General features: G+C 38.5%; 1 protein-coding gene across 3 annotated transcripts in view; it reads right to left on the bottom strand.

Annotated features, from left to right (window-relative positions):
• LRRC63 (leucine rich repeat containing 63) overlaps window positions 1–19,133 on the bottom strand; it is a 42,385-nt gene that overhangs the window by 16,950 nt on the left and 6,302 nt on the right. For all 3 annotated transcript variants that reach the window (XM_038387915.2, XM_038387914.2, XM_038387913.2), the window contains exons 2-7: window positions 18,515–18,661; window positions 9,675–10,424; window positions 7,571–7,705; window positions 6,551–6,711; window positions 3,893–3,991; window positions 1,071–1,207 (exon numbers count right to left, since the gene is read on the bottom strand). In XM_038387915.2, the coding sequence (XP_038243843.1) occupies window positions 1,071–1,207; window positions 3,893–3,991; window positions 6,551–6,711; window positions 7,571–7,705; window positions 9,675–10,424; window positions 18,515–18,602 (1,370 nt within the window). In that variant the 5' untranslated portion in view covers window positions 18,603–18,661. The remainder of the gene's footprint in view (window positions 1–1,070; window positions 1,208–3,892; window positions 3,992–6,550; window positions 6,712–7,570; window positions 7,706–9,674; window positions 10,425–18,514; window positions 18,662–19,133) is intronic.

Genomic DNA, 19,133 nt, shown 5'->3' on the forward strand with positions numbered 1-19,133 from the left:
AAGTCTCGGGTGATGACCCAGCACATGTTCATTTTAAGAACACTTTCACAGCAGATTTGATAAAAGGCAAAGAAGGTACCAATGTGAGATTTCTAAATAGAGCTACAGCACTCGACCCTAGGTTTAAGAATCTGAAGTGCCGTTCAAAATCTGAGAGGGACAAGGTGTGGAGCATGCTTTTCAAAGTCTTAAAAGAGCAACACTCTGATGCGGAAACTACAGAACCCAAACCACCAAAAAAGATAATCAACCTTCTGCTGGTGGCATCTGACCAGATGATGAAAATGAGCATGCATTGGTCCGCACTGTTTTAGATCATTATCAAGCAGAATCCATCATCAGCATGGAAGCATGTCCTCTGGAATGGTGATTGAAGCATGAAGGGACATACGACTCTTTAGTGCATCTGGCACGTAAATCTCTTACAATGCCAGCTACAACACTGCCATGCGAACACCTGTTCTCACTTTCAGGTTATATTGTAAACAAGAAACAGGCAGCATTATTTCCGGTAAGTTGTAACCAACCTTGTTTGACTGAGTGATTGGCTGACCAAGAAGTAGGACTGAGTGGACTTGTAGGTTCTAAAGTTTTACATTGTTTTCTTTTTGAATGCAATTTTTTGTACATAATTTTACATTTGTAAGTTCAACTTTCATGATAGAGATTGCACTACAGTACTTGTATGAGGTGAATTGAAAAATACAATGTTTTTGTTTTTTACAGTGCAAATATTTGTAATAAAAATATAAAGTGAGCACTGTACACTTTGTATTGTTATAATTGAAATCAATATATTTGAAAATGTAGAAAACATCTATAAATATTTAAAATAAATGGTATTCTATTGTTCTTTAACAGTGCAATTAACCACGATAAATTTTTTTAATCGCTTGACAGCCCTATTATATATACAGTCCTAGAAAGCCTTTTTTGTAGGTGTAATTTACAAAGCCAGTATGGAAATGAATTAATGAATGAATATAATATAGGTCACACAAAAAACTGAATCCTTGTTTGAGCACAGAAATAGTGTAATCCAATCTATTAATTAATAGTAAACACCTTACCCAGTGGGAAGGGCAGATAGTAAACTGAAGGACATGTTAAGTATTCTAAGTGTCTTGAGTTTGTGAACATCATCAGGGATCTCTTTGATGGGGTTGTTTCGGAGCTTCAGTACTTCTAAATTTTTAATATTATATACCTGGGGGGGGGAAAAAGGTAATGGAAAAAAGTTGTTTACCACAAAGATAATCTGATTCCTGTTATGGTAAGAGTTTCTACATTTCTAACATTAGTAAGTGACACTGTAAGAACTAGAAACATGGAAACTGTCCTAATACTGAATGAATCTTGTATTTAATGTATAGCAGTAGCTAATTGGTAATGTTATTTTAGTTAAAGTACCTTATAAAAATGTCGTGTGGTTTCTGGGCCTGATCCTGATCTCACTTACACTGCTGTAGTATTATAGGTTAGGCTGGTAGCACCATCTACTATTAAGGTTGCCCTACACTTCCCATTACAAAAACATGTTTCCAGTTGCTTATAACGTAACCAAATTAACTGTTTTGGCTGAAATTTTCCATGCTGGGTGTCTGCCACAGGCTGAATCTTTTTGGAAAATTTCAGCTAAAACAGTTCAGCCATTTTGAAGACTGAGGCTAGGGAAAAATACATTCTTTTGACCATGTTAAAAATCTGATTAAAATCTTTTTTTTTTTTTTAAGTTCTAGCACCCTGATACTTTGGGATTTAAAATGTGGCAGAAGGGTGGCCTTTGTGTCACCTCTTGACTAAAATGACTTTAGTCATTTTTGTTGCTCTTCTCTGGACTTTCTCCAATTTGTCCACATCTTTCCTGAAACGTGGCACCCAGAACTGTACACAATACTCCAGCTGAGGCCTTATCAACACAGAATAGAGTGGAAGTGGAGAATTTGATTCTACTCCTACCTCTGCCATCGAGTTCCTATGCGATACTGGGCAAATCACTTAAACCAAACTTTTACCAGGTGGTCACTAATTGTGTGTTCCTCATTTTCTGGGTGCCCAGAGTGAGACCCTGGGGCTTTATGTGCAGAATTGCTGAGCACTCACAGCTGCAACTGAAGTCAATGGAAGCTGTGCTTTGGACCTACATAGGGCCCTACCAAATTCATGGCAATGAAAAAAGCATCACAGACGGTGGAATCTGGTCTCCCGCCTTGAAATCTGGTCTTTTGTGTGGTTTTACCCTATACTATACCAATTTCACCGGGGGGGGGGGGGAAGGGGGAGGAGACCAGCATTTTTCAAACTGGAGGTCCTGACTCAGAAGGGAGTTATGGGGGGGGTGTCATAAGGTTATTTTAGGGGGGGCTCACGGTATTACCACCCTTACTTTTGTGCTGCCTTCAGTGCTGGGTGACCAGTGAGTGGCGGCTGTTGGCCAGGCTCCCATTTCTGAAGGCAGCTCCCAGCCAGCAGCAGCACAGAAATAAGGGTGGCAATACCATACCATGCCACACTCCAGCTCACAGCTCTGAAGGCAGCAGCACAGAAGTGAGAGTGGCGGCTGCTGACTGAGGGCCCAGCTGTGCAGGCAGCAGCGCAGAAGTAAAGGTAGCAATACCATACCAGGCCATCCTTCCATCTGCGCTGATGCTGGAGGCAGCTCTGCCTTCAGAGATGGGCTCCCAACCACCATCCACCGCTCTCCAGCTGCTCAGCTCTGAAGGCAGCACTGCTGCCAGCAGCACAGAAGTAAGGGTAGCAGTACCACAACCACTCCTACAATAACCTTGTGACCCTCTCCCAAATTCCTTCTTGAGTCAGTATCCCTACAATTACAACATCATGAAATTTCAGATTTAAATAGCTGAAATCATGAAATTTACAATTTTTAAAATCCTATGACCATGAAATTGATCAGACTGGACCATGAATGTGGTAGGGCCCTAAACATACATATACTGTGCTATATAATGGTAAGTACTCTGAAAAATCAGGTTCCAGGATCACAAACTGGGCTCCCAAAATTAGTGGATAGTTTTAACTTTAATCTCTTTGTGCCTCAGCTCTTCATTTGCAAAAGAGGGATAATAAATACCCACGCATCTCACAGAAGTGTGGTGAAAATCAAGTCACCAATGTTTGTGAAACACTCAGATACTACAGTCCTGAGCATTAATCAAAGCCCCTGAGAAAATTAATACTCCTGACTTCAGAGTAGGATTTGAATAATGTGCAGTAAGTAAAGCCTACAGCCATACACTGAACAATGAGGAAAAAAAATATTGACTAGCTGCTTATTAGTTGAGTACTGTCTGTCCTGTGCACTGAACGAGACATGGATCCTGTGGAAAAAGTAGTATGTGATCATATAATTGAGGACTGGATCATAGCGTATGCACATTAAGATTGCACAGGCAACTTTAATTCTGGAATTTCCTAACTTTTAAGTGCTTGACTTTGCAACCAGATTAAGGTTCTTTCAGGGTATTTTTTGTGTGGAATATTAGTATCAACCCATAGATTGGTGCTCCATAAATGAAGATAAGTTTAAATCAGGAGTAACTTCCCGATGAAGTCAACTGAATGACGTTAGTATAAAGCAAGATTGGAATGGGATCTTCAGACACAGATGCAAAGATATTTTTAAATCTTGTTGGAATCTTTCCAGGCTCACATTGATTCTTACTATCCCATAAATAACCAGAAATGTAAAGGAATGATGTTTTTCTAATATCTAGGCTATGCAATTTGCATCTCTTATTGCATCTCTTATTAAATCATTGTTGTTTGAAAGTTACATTTTTTTATGTTTAGTTTAATATTAAACTGTAAAAATTCAGGCAGTCTTACAGTTTTACTCTTAATAACGATAAGGAAAATAACTGGTACATACCTCCCTGGGAAAGAAGTACAAGTCATTGAATGATAGGTTAAGATACACCAAAGTGTCGACTAAAGGTGTCAGGTCTGGAAGGAGAGTCAGGAAATAACCCTAGAAGACATATGCAGTACAAAGGATAATTAACTAAATTTAAAAAAATCAACATTTTTTATCAAGGGGGTGGGGGGGGGGGAGAGCTAAGAACTGGCTCCATCAGGACGTAATTTAAAAGATTTTAAAAAAATAGTTAGACAAATCACCAAAATGACTCAATTGATGGATACATAGAATCATAGAAGTGTAGGACTGGAAGGGACCTCAGGTCATCTAGTCCAATCTCCTTCACTCAAGGCAGGACTAGGCAATTTATTCCAGTGTTTAACTATCCTGACAGTTTGAAAGTTTTTCCTAATGTCCAACCTTAACCTCTCTGTCTGCAATTTAAGCCCATTGCTTCTTGTCCTATCCTGAGAGGTTAACAAGAACAATTTTTCTCCCTCCTCCTTTTAGTAACTTTTTATGTACTTGAAAACTGTTATGTCCCCTCTCAGTCTTCTCTTCTCCAGACTAAACAAACCCCATTTTTTCCAATCTTTCTTCATAGATCACATTTTCTAGAACTTTACTCATTTTTGTTGCTCTCCTCTAGACTTCCTCTAATTTGTCCACATCTTTCCTGAAATGTGGCACCCAGAACTGGGCACAATACTCCAGCTGAGGCCTTATCAGTGTGTCTTGCACAATACTCCTGCTAATATATCCCAGAATTATGTTTGCTTTTTAGCAACAGTTTTACACCATTGACTCATATTTAACTTGTGATCCACTATAAACCTCAGATCCCTTTCCACAGTTCTTCTTCCTATGCAGTCATTTACTGTTTTGTGTGTGTGTAACTGATTGTTCCTTTATAAGTGGAGTACTTTGCATTTGTCCTCACTGAATTTCACCCTATTTACTTCAGGCTATTTCTCCAGTTTATCCAGATCATTTTGAATTTTAATCCTATCCTCCAATGCACTTGCAACCAACCCCTCCCAGCTTGGTATCATCTGCAAACTTTATAAGTGTACTCTCTCTGACACTTTCTAAATCACTGATGAAGATACTGAACCAACCCATTACCAATCCCTGTGAGTCCCCACTTGATATGCCTCTCCAGCTTGACTGTGATCCACTAATAACTACTCTCTGGGAATGGTTTTCCAACCAGTTATGCACCTACCTCATAACAGCTCAGTCTAGGTTGTATTTCCCTAGTTTGTTTACAAGAAAGTCATGCGAGACAGTATCAAGGAGCATCAAAGGATTTGCCTAACTGAGGGCCACATTGCCTCTCACCTCCCACTTCATTGATCTCCCCTTCCCTCTTGCATCAAATTTAAGCTACTTGTTCCCACTTTCTATGCTCTGCATGGCCTAGTACTACTTTTTTCTTTTATTATGCCCTCTTTGTATAAAAAGTACTGGGCTCTTTCCTGTGATCTTCCTAAGATGCATGGGATGTGTACTCTGGAGCTGTCTAGCTAAATAGGTTCTGGAATGTACACATGATGTTTGTAACTCAGAGATCCAGAGTCCTAGAAAGTGAAGCTTCTTCTTTTCATTTTTTAAAACCCCTTTCTTTCAAAGCTTGGAAACCCCATACAAAAAGCTATGGTAAAAAAATATGAATTCATGATTTTGACTCAAATCAGGAAATTAAGTCACGATTGCATACACAACCTTTTCTACAACCTTGGGTATAAATAGTTGGATACAGTATTTAATTACATCATATATTATAATCTTAATACATTAATATATTTTTCTCTACAACCTTACATCTATTTATGTGAAGTAACTATTTCCTTGTAAGCTAGAATTGTGAGTCATTTCTATGAAAGTTACATAGTAAACCATACGTACCTAACAGATACTACAGATTGAATGTAAACAGGGAACAATAATAAATAGTTGAACAAATATTAAGCATTATTATACTGACAAACAGATCAATTGTCAATGCTTTGACTCAACAGATCCATGCATTACATGAAAACAGAAATAATTAAAAACAGCATCTACATAACAGGGCCGAATTGATGCCAGGCAGGGTTCCAGAAACTTTAGACTGTGAAGTCTCTGGCCTCCTAGAAAGAGGGTTGGGCACTATATCCCACCTTCAGGATCTTGCCACTCCTACTTGCATGGTGCTGAAGCAATCTGATGGCACTATATGGAGGAGAAGAAGCAGCAATGTGTCCAAACTCAGTCCATTACTGCAGGAGGTGCTAGGGACAGCAGATGTCACATAAATCATGAGGTGTATCAGAAAAATGAGGAGAGACACACAATATATGGGAAGAAGAGTGAGGGTGAAAAAGGAGAGGAAATAGATAATATAGAGGGAGATCAAGGTGAGGCAAGAGAATTAAAAAGATGCATCTAGAACAACCAAGCTTAAGACTAATCTAAAATTGCTAAACAAATCTTAAATGATTTTAGCCATTTTTAATTTTTAAAAAGTGGCCATATACTGACAATTTTAATACCAGGTTCCAGGTGGATGAAGTTAAGAAAGCCAAGTTATGAATCCCAGGGAAACTGTGTTTCTAATGAAAGAAGCAGTTGATCATTAAGGATAGCGATATGAAAAGTGGGTGCAGCTGTAATTTTTAAAAGGTATACCTTAAGATTAAGTTCAGTTCTTTTATGGATTGTGCAATATAAAACTGCCATTCTGGACCTGGCCATCAGTTGTTCTTGTTCATCCTGATCACTTAGCAAATTCTGGTACCCGAATCCCTGGATACCCTTTATAGTATCATTATCAAGGGCACGATCAGGTTCTGCAATTAAAAATATATGTAGTCAAATAAAGAAATAATCATTGAGATTAGGAAATAAAGAACTAAAGCTTCATTATGTAGATCCCAAATTTATAGCCAAATCCTTCCATGCACTGTCAGGCCTTACTCAGGCAAAATTCCCTGATACAAATCAATATCTTAGCATTACCTGGATAAAGGCTGCAGAATTTGACCCTTTAAAAGCATTCAAATTTATTCAACTTTTTTTTTTTGAAGGGGGAGCAGCAGAATGTGTTTCAGCTATTGATAAAAGGGCCTGAGCAGTGATGTTTGGATTTGGAGCAGAACTTTCCTAAAGTTTGGGAGCATTTTGTTCAGGTCCACCTAGAGCTTCAATCCACAACAGATGATGTTAAAGAGATTGAAGATTTTGATTCTGTTTAGATAAACCATTAAATCCTAAATTTTCATAAAGTGGCAATTGATTGAGGGCTTTAATTCTGGGGGGCTCAACCCATGTCACAAGCTTGGGATGAATTTCAGGTTTGGTTACAAAAGCTTTCTACCACTCTTACTGTTAATAGCCCAAATGGATTCCTCACTCACTGGTTTAAGACCCTTCAATCCAAAAGCCCAACCGGGTGAGAGTGAAAAGCTTTGGCTCTGAATTTCCTTCCTGTCTTGGTTTTATTGTAATTGTACATTTCTATTATTTATTATGACAACATCCATTATAATTTATTATAACATCCATTTCATTTCCCCTTAAAAATGGCATGCAGTATTGGGAGTTGATAGTAGGACTGCTCTTCATCTTTTATATTGCCACTACAAAATTGCCACTACAGTGCTGTACATATTTTATTTCATAAATGTAATGTATATATCTTGCCCCTACCTGAATAGGACACTTTTTTGCTCTGTCCATGAGCGTACAGCTTTAAACTGTCCATACAAGATTCTTCTCCATCACCTTCTTCTAAAATCTGTTCCAATGAGTTAGATTTTCTTATTTTCTCCTCCAAAGCCATTTCTGAAAAAAGTTGGGAGTGGTAGTAGAAGAGGTATGTGAGAAATGTATTAACTTAGTCAGACTAGCCCATTTCTCATTTACACAAAGGATCATTTACACAGCTTTGGTAGCATAAACGGACCATCAAGTCAGCGTTTACTTTTAAGGCCCCTTTACATTACCAGAGCAGCATAAAGGGGCATAGTATAAATGCCCATCAGGGAACCAAATTTCTTATCATAGCTTGCATGTGTCGTAGGACAGCTATCTGAAATTCCTGATACACTATTTCTCTAGTATTCCCAGCAGTCATTTAAAAAAAAACAACCTATTTAGTAGCTAATATAAAATTGGTGACTGGAAATCACCAGTTGATTCTTTCCATGGCTTTGGGAGAGAAGTGCAGTTTACAGTTTAAAGATACGCTAACTAAAAGTAGGTTAGTTGCTCTGAAAGGTCATAGCACAGTGGCTAAACCCGGGATTGTTCATGCCATAAGCTTGGGTTCTAGGCCACCAGTGATTTCACATTAAGTCCTATCTCTTGGTACGTTATTTATTGTTGAATTAAAATTCAGTGGGTTTGCTTTGGCACACATTTTCTGTTACAGCTGAAGAGGTATAAAATATTGATAAACAATACCGATGTATAACTGATATTCTAGGAATCAGCACGTGAAGAGCAACAATCTGGACAAAAGATAGGTCCCAGAGAGTTGCAGAGTTTTTGCAAAAGGTATACAAAGAAGAGTGAAGCAATGCAGGGAGGCAGTGGAAGAAGGAATCATCAGAAAGAGAATAATAATAAAATTACTCTATCAATTCATTTTTCATCACACCATCATGAAAAATTCAAACAGTGCTCAAAGTTTATAATTCTATGTTTTGGTTTTTGCCTATTCAATGAGCTATCTATATCTATATAGATAAATAAATAAATAAAAGGTTAAAAGTTATGCTGTAACACAATCTTAACTATAGTGCGGGCACTGCTGCCACCATAATTTTATCAAACCTGTTATTTACTTGGAGGTAAAAAATTGGAAGAAATATGGTTCACTAGTGCCTCTCTCTCCTGGGAGCAAAGGAAGTTGATTGTGAGATACACACTCATCTTCTCCCAATCAAAGTTCTCTTAGTGCTTTAGACTTGGAGGAAAGTCATAACAACCCAAGATCCCTGTTCAACCCCGTGCACATAAGCAAAAACCACTATGGTTAAAAAGCCCAATCCACTTTTTCCCAGAAATACCATCAGAGTCCTACTGAAGCCAGTGGGCCCAATTCACTGTTGTCCAGCACCTTATGTTGTCATTTAGGCCTAGATTCTTACGGGTATTTAGATGCTGCTGTGCTCAGGAGCCCAAATCTTATTCTCACTTAAGAGCCAAAATCCTACCTACTGGCAATGGGATTTAGGCTCTTCAGTGCCTAAACCACTTCAGAAAATAAGATTAAGGCTCCTATATCAATTAGGCAATGCAACACTGAGCTCAGCAACACCTAAATACCTTTACAAATCTGTACCTTACACTAGTGCAAAGAGGTTGCAAAATGATAGTAAACCAGAATATCAGCATTTTACACTCATTTAAATGACTACACAAGATGCAGAGCTACAATGAACTGGGCCTAGAAGGACTCTCTGCAGGTGTCAGGACTATCTTTCATGGATCCCGTTGCAGGATTAGGGGCCAGTTTTCAAAGTCTCAAGCAATGGGGCTTTAAACATTTTCCTTATACTATTAAGTATTTTAAGATATTCTTAGTATAAATTGTTACCTGTTATTAATGTTTTTAAACATAAAGTTAGTTTAGTTATTACTAGCTACAATTTTGCACTATCTAGTTCTTAAATAATGATGTAACATTCTCACAGACAAATGGCATCGTTTTTTTCCTGTAAAGGAGGCCTATTTTGGAAATGCTTTCAGTAAAAATCATGCACAGACAAAAGTGAATTAGAACACTTGACAATATAAAATACAGTACCTATGATACTCTGTCTCTCAGGCTTTCTTCGTGAAATTACTGGGAACTCTTCATTATCAGACAATACTGTTGTGTTAACTTCAGTCTGTATGCTCTTTCCCTCTTTATTGGTCAACTGGGTAGTGAGATTTTGATAGCCAGTTGTTTCTCGCTGTAACTTTCTAAAGGTTGCCATCACAGGTGAAGGGTGAGAAGGGGACACTGCAGCGAAGCTCCCAAAGGTAAACTCTGGTGAAGTAAAATAAGCAGGCTCATCCTTCGGTAAACTAAGAAGCTGCCTGCGAAAGGATTTATGACGTTTGTGTAATGGGAAGCTGGCGGGACCACTAGGAGTTGGAGTTATAATAATATCTTTAAGAATTTGATCAGGAAAAAGATTTTGGACTTTGAGTTGGACTGATGTTCGACTGCTCGAATAATAGCCAGAAAGAGTAACTCTATTCTTGTCAGTTGTGCTTGCAACAGCAGCAATGTCTGGTAAAGACCAATAAACAGAGTCACTCTCCTTGCGGGGAGCTAGAACATCCATGCCCGAGGATCTATCATCTTTCTGCAACAGGGAGTCAGCAGGTATACAACAATAAGGAGCAGTAAGAGTCAATTCCTTTTTTAGATTTTGATCAAGAAGGAAGTGTGTATCTTCGGGATGGACTTGTGTTTGACCACTGAAATAACTACTGGAAAATATATTAATGTCTTCATCATTTGTGCTTCTTATCACTCCCAGTCGGTCTTTTCGAGGAATCCTGTCTGGAGAACACAAAAGCAAGAAAAGTGAAGATACATTTATAACTAGGCATACAATATTTTCTTGAAAAATGTGTGAAATGTGATTGACTCAAACTGGATACGTTAGAGAGAATTTCCCCTACACTGAGTAAACACACAAAAATAATCATTTAAAAAAAATCAACCCTACTGCATCACAAAATGTTTTGCTTTGTACATTTATTTGACAAATATAATTTAATTTTAAACAAAGTAAACAACACTGAATGATCTGTAGTAATTTGTAAACATGTAAGTGTTAGACATCTATATTTAGAATTTATGATGAGCCACACAGATTAGTGAAAAAATAATTACTCAGGTTCCAATGCACATAAAACTTGATTATTGTGATAATGCTTAGAGTCCTGAATCAAGGAACAGGGTCCCACTGTGTGAGCCATTGGAAACACATAACAAAAAGGCAGTCCTTGCTGCAAGAAGCTTGCAGGGGCTGTTTTTGGGGCAGTGTTCCTCCACAGACCCCTACTCTGGGGCTGTGACTGAGAGCCACAATTTAATCCCTTATGAAATGTGTTGCTTCAAAGAACAATATATACCATCTTTAACAAGAAGCAAATTAAACTTCCACTGGTTAAATTGCCAAATGGCTGATTTGTTAATTTACCAACAAATAATTTTAAACTATTAGCCAGTCATGAACTGACATATTTAGTTTCTAATAATGGTCACTTGGACTAACATCCATCCCATTACGCAGGATTCGCATAAGGCTCTCTATACCATCTAGGCCCCATGATAGCCATGCTTGTGTGGAGTGGAGGCTCAGGCAGAAGCAACCATTCAGGGGGCTTCCACATCCCCTAAACACCATGATGTGGGCTCTGTGCTGGCTTAGCTAGGATGATGCAGCTGCGACCAGTGTGATAAGCCTGTGAAAGAACACTTAAATGGTGAATATATGGGTCCAGTGCCCAAAAATCTCCACAGAGGAGCTGCAGCCTTTTTTCTAGGCCACCAGCTAGAAGAGCAGTCACATAGGACTCCCTTTGTATTGTCTGGATAAGTTATATCACCCACTTAGTGCCCCACCTTCCTGGGAATAGGTGCATCTTATTCTTAAGGAATGAACTTGTCTCATACTTGATGAAACACAGAACAAGTGTGTACTCCAGGATGATCATATTACCATTACTGAAAAGCTGGATTCTGATCAACGGTTACTCCACTTTATAAACATCCATCAAATGTAATGGCTGCATTTTGTGGTGCGTGAAGTGATCCTTGAATGTACTTTATTGTACCGCACTTTAGATTTATACAGTACCCTGACAAGAATCATACAGTCTAAATAGCATTCATCACTAATCATATGTTATACTAGAAAAAAAGACATTGCAACAGAACATTGTCTCTGGATAAAAGGTTTATCATTTTTAAATAATTTAAAATCAGTGGAGCAGAGCTCTGGGATTGAGCCAGAAATATTTAGATACATTTTGGATGGTGCCAGACTAGAAATGTGTTGTACAGAGATGGAAAATTTCACCAACTAATCCCCTAATGGACTTAATAATATCAAGAGAACAAGAAATGCAGCTTCTTACTTTTCAACTTTAATTCACTTGCTGAGATTTCCCTTCTTACTTATTTTTTACCATACCATTATAATGTTATGAGTATTCTTCATCAATTAGTAAAATAATAAATGATAACTGGAATTGGTATAAATAATAAACACAAAATAAGTGACACTATATTAATAAAACAATATAATATTAATGTTAAGAAATTTCAAATTAGTTATACATATCAGATACTATGAAAAATTTGTTTCAGAACTTTTTCCTTTGGTTTACTTATTATGTTTAGATTTAATAGTTTTAGCTATTTAAATTGTTTTACATATAGGTCATAGAAAAGACCTATTAGGACATCTTTTCCATGCCAACGCAGGATTGTTCTTTTACAGTGCTAGTTTATTTTAACATATTGTCCAGTCTAAAGTACTGACCCTACATCAGAATCTGCACAGCAGCCTCTTGTGGGAGCACAAGTTTGACTGAAGTCAATGGGACAGTACAGAAGTAAGAGCCCTTCTGGTAGGATCAGAACCTAGTTTTTAAGAAGTCTCAAGCAGTGGAGTTTTCAGCTCTTTCTTTGAGCTATTAGTTACATTAAAATATTCCTACTATCAATTGTTATTGGCTGTTAACTCTATCTTTAAAGTTAGTATTTAATTATTAGTTACTAGTTGATTAATCACAGTTAACCCACGCGATTAACTAAAAAAACTTAACTGCGATTTAAAAAATTAATCGCGATTAATCGCACTGTTAAACAATAGAATACCAATTGAAATGTATTAAATATTTTGGATGTTTTTCTACATTTGCAAATATATTGATTTCTATTACAACACAGAATACAAAGTGTACAGTGATCACTTTATATAATTATTTTTATTACAAACATTTGCACTGTAAAAATGATGAACAAAAGAAATAGTATTTTTCAATTCACCTCAGACAACTACTGAAGTGCAATCTCTTTATCGTGAAAGTGTAACTTACAAATGTAGATTTTTTTCTGTTACATAACTGTACTCAAACCAAAACAATGTAAGACTTCAGAGCCTACAAATCCACTCAATCCTACTTCTTGTTCAACCAATTGCTAAGACAAACAAGTTTATTTACATTTAGATCCACAAACCTGGAAATCCTGGATGCCCCAACATCTCAGGCATTGGCACACTGACAGCAGGATTGTCTGGCTATGTAGACTCCCTCCTCAGGCCCTATGCTACCAGAACTCCTAGCTATCTTCGAGACACCACTAACTTCCTGAGGAAACTACAATCCATCGGTGATCTTCCTGAAAACACCATCCTGGCAACTATGGATGTAGAAGCCCTCTACACCAACATTCCACACAAAGATGATGGACTACAAGCCATCAGGAACAGTATCCCCGATAATGTCATGGCAAACCTGGTGGCTGAACTTTGTGACTTTGTCCTCACCCATAACTATTTCACATTTGGGGACAATGTATACCTTCAAATCAGCGGCACTGCTATGGGTACCCGCATGGCCCCACAGTATGCCAATATTTTTATGGCTGACTTAGAACAAAGCTTCCTCAGCTCTCATCCCCTAATGCCCTACTCTACTTGCTCTTCATTGATGACATCTTCATCATCTGGACCCATGGAAAAGAAATCCTTGAAGAATTCCACCATGATTTCAATAATTTCCATCTCACCATCAACCTCAGCCTGGACCAGTCCACACAGGAGATCCATTTCCTGGACACTACGGAGCTAATAAGCGATGGTCACATAAAACACCACCCTATACAGGAAACCTACTGACTGCTATTCCTACCTACATGCCTCCAGCTTTCATCCAGATCTCACCACATAATCCATTGTCTACAGCCAAGCTCTATGATACAACCGCATTTACTCCAACCCCTCAGACAGAGACAAACACCTACAAGACCTCTATCAAGCATTCTTATAACTACAATACCCACCTTCTGAAGTGAAGAAACAGATTGACAGAGCCAGAAGAGTACCCAGAAGTCACCTACTACAGGACAGGCCCAACAAAAAAAATAACAGAACGCCACTAGCCATCACCTTCAGCCCCCAACTAAAACGTCTCCAACATATCATCAAGGATCTACAACCTATCCTGAAGGACGACCCATCACTCTCACAGATCTTGGGAGACAAGCCAGTCCTTGCTTACACACAGCCCCCCAACCTGAAGCAAATACTCACCAGCAACCACACACCATACAACAGAACCACTAACCCAGGAACCTATCCTTGCAACAAAGCCTGTTGCCAACTCTGTCCACATATCTATTCAGGGGACATCATCATAAGGCCTAATCACATCAGCCACAATATCAGAGGCTCGTTCACCTGCGCATCTACCAATGTGATATATGCCATCATGTGCCAGCAATGCCCCTCTGCCATGTACATTGGTCAAACTGGACAGTCTCTATGTAAAAGAATAAATGGACACAATTCAGACGTCAAGAATTATAACATTCAAAAACCAGTCGGAGAACACTTCAATCTCTCTGGTTACTCGATTACAGACCTGAGAGTGCCTATCCTTCAACAAAAAAACTTCAAAAACAGACTCCAAGGAGAGACTGCTTAATTGGAATTAATTTGCAAACTGGATACAATTAACTTAAGCTTGAATAGAGACTGGAAGTGGATGGGTCATTACACAAAGTAAAACTATTTCCCCATGTTTATCCCCCACCTCCCCACCGTTCCTCAGACGTTCTTGTCAACTGCTGGAAATGGCCCACTTTGATTATCACTACAAAAAGCTCCCTCCCGCCCCTCCGCTGCTCTCCTGCTGGTAAAAGCTCACCTTAAGTGATCACTCTCTTTACAGTGTGTATGGTAACACCCATTGTTTCATGTTCTCTGTGTATATAAATCTCCCCACTGTATTTTCCACTGAATGCATCCGATGAAGTGAGCTGTAGCTCACGAAAGCTTATGCTCTAATAAATTTGTTAGTCTCTAAGGTGCCACAAGTACTCCTTTTCTTATTTACAATGTCACCTGAAAGTGAGAACAGGCATTCGCATGGCACTTTTGTAGCTGGCGTTGCAAGGTACCTGTGAACGCCTGTTCTCACTTTCAGGTGACATTGTAAACATGACGTGGGCAGCATTAACTTTTTTGTCTGAGTGAATGGCTGAAGAAGGACTGAGTGGACTTGTAGGTTCTAAAGTTTTACATTGTTTTATTTTTGAATGCAGTTATTTTTTGAACATAATTCTACATTTGTAAGATCAACTTTCATGATAAAGAGATTACACTACAGTACTTGTATTAGGTGAACTGAAATATACTATTTCTTTTGTTTTTTACAGTGCAAATATTTGTAATAAAAAATATAAAGTGAGCACTGTACACTTTGTATTCTGTGTTGTAATTGAAATCAATATATTTGAAAATGTAGAAAACTTCCAAAAATATTTAAATGGTATTTTACTATTGTTTAACAGCACGATTAATCATGATTAATTTTTTAAATTATGATTTTTTTAATCGCTTGACAGGCCTAGTTACTAGCTATTGTTAAATAAATGGCGAAGAGCATTTTTGCATCTTCTAGGTCACCTATAGCATACAAAATGTACAGATATTTCTGAACTGTATTGTATCATCAGTGATATCAGTTTTTAAGCAGAACTCCCCATTGCCTTCAAAGGCAACATGACTCTACATGCATATATGCAAGTGTTTACTTATGCAGCTGTACACAGGAGGGATGGGACCATCCCCAAATGCCCTTAATTTTTTCATAATCACTAATCACAATTGTACTTCCCTGTATCTTTACCTGTGTTCCTGACAGGGGCGGCTCTACCAATTTTGCTGCCCCAAGCAGTCGCCTCCGAATTGCCGCTGCGGAGGGAAGAGCAGCCGAGCTGCAGCTGAATTGCCGTTGCGGGACATGGACTGCCACCCCATTCTAAATGCCGCCCCAAGCACCTGCTTGGAAAGCTGGTGCCTGGAGCCAGCCCTGGTTCCTGACTCCATCCTCTCTCATCTCTCCCAACACCTTTATCTCTTGCTACACCTTTTTGTTTGTCATTTTGTAACTTACCCACAGTAGTGACAGGCCTTGGTTGGATCATAACATAAGCGTTCAACATGGTGTTAGGGAAATCTGTTATGGCCTGGTAACTGATAATGGTTACTTGTAGTCTATTCCTGATCCCACTGAAGTCAATGAGAGTTTTGCCATTAACTTTGATGCATGCAAGAAAGAGCCTTATATAGCCTGAATTTTAATTATAAATTTATTTTTGATAACATTGGTTTGTTCTGGGGTTAGGGGGGAGACCATGTGAAACCAAGCATTTATTTTGTCACAGAATAAAGATTTTTTTTACATGTTATCTCAGCACTAACTGTAGTTTTGGGTCATCTCAGCTAATGTATGAACTTATGATATGTTGAATGTATGAAACCATCTGCAAGTGTTTGAAGTTAAATCCACCAGCACTTTCCATTACCCCACCCTGATGTTAATGGTGACTATAGGGCCAAACAAGCTTCAGCACATATTGGAGCAGCCTAGGAACTGCTCTAACTTGCACCCATTTTTAATGCACCCAAGAGCCCATTACATAAGCAAGGACAGCTGAAACACAGCATGCTCTGGTCTTGCCTACTCCAGTTCTTTTACAGCCTCCCCATTGTCTGTGTCATGGGACACCTGAAGCAAGTGGCATAGAGTCAGCTACATTGGCTTTATGCCACCTGGCAAGTGGCAACTTCCCAACAATTGGAATACTCAGGGGCAGCTTTCTGACTGTTCTGCACTGCTAGAGCAGTGCAAAGCAGTTGGAAGAAAAATGAGTCCAAGTTACTATCTCCTTAACTTTACCTTAAAATGGCTACCAATTTAAAGCCCTGATTCCAGGAAGGGCACTTGAGCCCATGCTTAATTTTAAGTCTCACTGAAGTCAATGGGACATAAGAACATGCTTTTAAGTTAAGTACTTTCCTTAATACAAATGGAGGTAAGCATGTGTACCTCCTGAACTGAGGCCTAAGGTAGTTGCATGCAATGCCAAAAATGTAAATAACCAGGTAAAGATTTAAAAAAATAGGGGGCCAGAATCTGATCACATATCAAACAGTGTAAATCCAGATCCACACCACTGAAGGCAATGGACTGGCTTTGGATCAGGAGCACTGAGAGATCAAAATCTGATTTAGAGAAATAAACCAATTAAAAAATAGCTGTACTTTACGATATATAACTGTTAGAAGATAACAAAGATAATGAGGATGAGCACATTTTATATTCCTAATTTAAAACTCATTTGATCATTGAGGTCAGGGAGTTGAAAATATCAGGTTTGAAATCTGCTTGGGAAAGTACACATGTATATACTTCAAATCTTCAATATTAAGGGCCAGAATTTGTCTTTGTGGCACAGGTGTCCTTGGGCAAGGTGTACAGCAGCACAGCCCCAGAGCAAGCTCAAAGAGGGATCACACCTTAGGTCCCTGGCACTTACAGGAAAAATGCCTTCTGCACCATTCAGTGGCCCATAATCGGGCTGGCTCCAGGCACCAGCGAATCAAGCAGGAGCCTGGGGCAGCATGTAAAGGAGCGGCAGGACATCGGGCTCTGGGATGGTAATCCGTCCTCGGCAGCAATATGGCGGCCGCTCTGTTAGACCGCGTTTTGTGCTCGGTGGCAATTCGGTGGCAGGGATGCAACTCTTCGCCTCCGTATTTAGCGGCAAGGTTTTTTGTTTGTTTTTTTGGGGGCAGCAAAAATGCTGGTCTCAGCCCGGACCATAATGAAGGAAAGTAGCAAATGTCAAGAAAGCAAGTGTAGCTTCTTTAGATATAGCTTTTACACTGTGTACAAGTTGATTCATCAAAAACCAACCAACTAACCCTTCAGGATACTCATTATATTCTGCACTCGAACATGGAAATTAGGGGATTCCTGATTTAGTGCATAAATATTAGCTAATACATATTTTAATTTGCTAACTGTGGTATTTATGTTCTCTGGTTTAATGGCTATTCTGGGGCATTTGGCAGGGCCCTGAAGCGATCTTCTCTTGTTCTCCTTTATGCTGCTGCACAGGATGCTAATTAATCAATACTCTATTCTACAAGTTAAGTAACTAGTAAACTTTTTGTACAGCTGCATCTTGAAGACAGTTCAGTGGGACAAGAGACTGTATGGGTCTTCTTCATACTTAATCCTACACTCTCATACAAAAACCAGTATAGCAATCTCAAATTTTATCAAGCGCTGGCTTTCCTTTGGGTTGTGATCACATGCAATGACCATCTTCATATTCACACTGCATTACACCTCCAACTCCAATACTTGTTGTCACAGTGCAGTTTCTTTGAGGAATTCTTCTGGTTTCATTTATTATTTGCTGAATAATGATAGCAACCATATGGTGTTTAAATGAATATTTAAATTGATTAATACACATTCCTTCAATATTGTCTGCAAAGAATATGTAAATCTTGGAACTATGCATTGCAAAGACTATCTGTCATTAGTACTGCTTACCTTTATAGGTGTTCTCCCTTGGCATAGACAGTTCAGGTAGCAGCTTTGGAGGCAGAGGCCTACGAAGTAGTTTTGGTTGCTCAAGCATTTTCTGCCTAATAATTATTCTTGCTGGACAACTGAGGAGGATTCAAAAGTTTGAAAATTCTAGATATAAGGCAAACAAAAGAAAGTCATCTCTGGATTTATGTATTGACCTGTAAATGTCTGCCCAGAAACAGTTGCTGTTAGAAAACACCAGTATAAATGGATGAAATTGGTACTCTATTTACTTAGTAACTAATTTGTCATTTTGCTAATTATCAGTAGTGTTTTTGGAAGCTAAAAGGTCACATTATTAAAAAATAATCTATCTGTTCTGTTAATTTAGGTTTGGAATACTCATATTACAGAATGACGTATGACACCATTGTCATAAAAGCGAGGCAGTGGTTGGTTCTTCCTCTAAGAAGCAAACGGTGAAAAAAAGGAAACCTAATTTTCACGACATGAAACTTTTTGAAAGTTCACAAAAAGCAGCATTTCTAGCCATGGATAGACACATTTATAGTTAATAATAAAAATTCAATTTTAAATTGGTATTTCTTAATGCTGTGGGTAACAGTTAATTCTTCTGATT

This window comes from Dermochelys coriacea, chromosome 1, assembly GCF_009764565.3.
Source record: "Dermochelys coriacea isolate rDerCor1 chromosome 1, rDerCor1.pri.v4, whole genome shotgun sequence".
NCBI classification, from domain to species: domain Eukaryota; kingdom Metazoa; phylum Chordata; order Testudines; family Dermochelyidae; genus Dermochelys; species Dermochelys coriacea.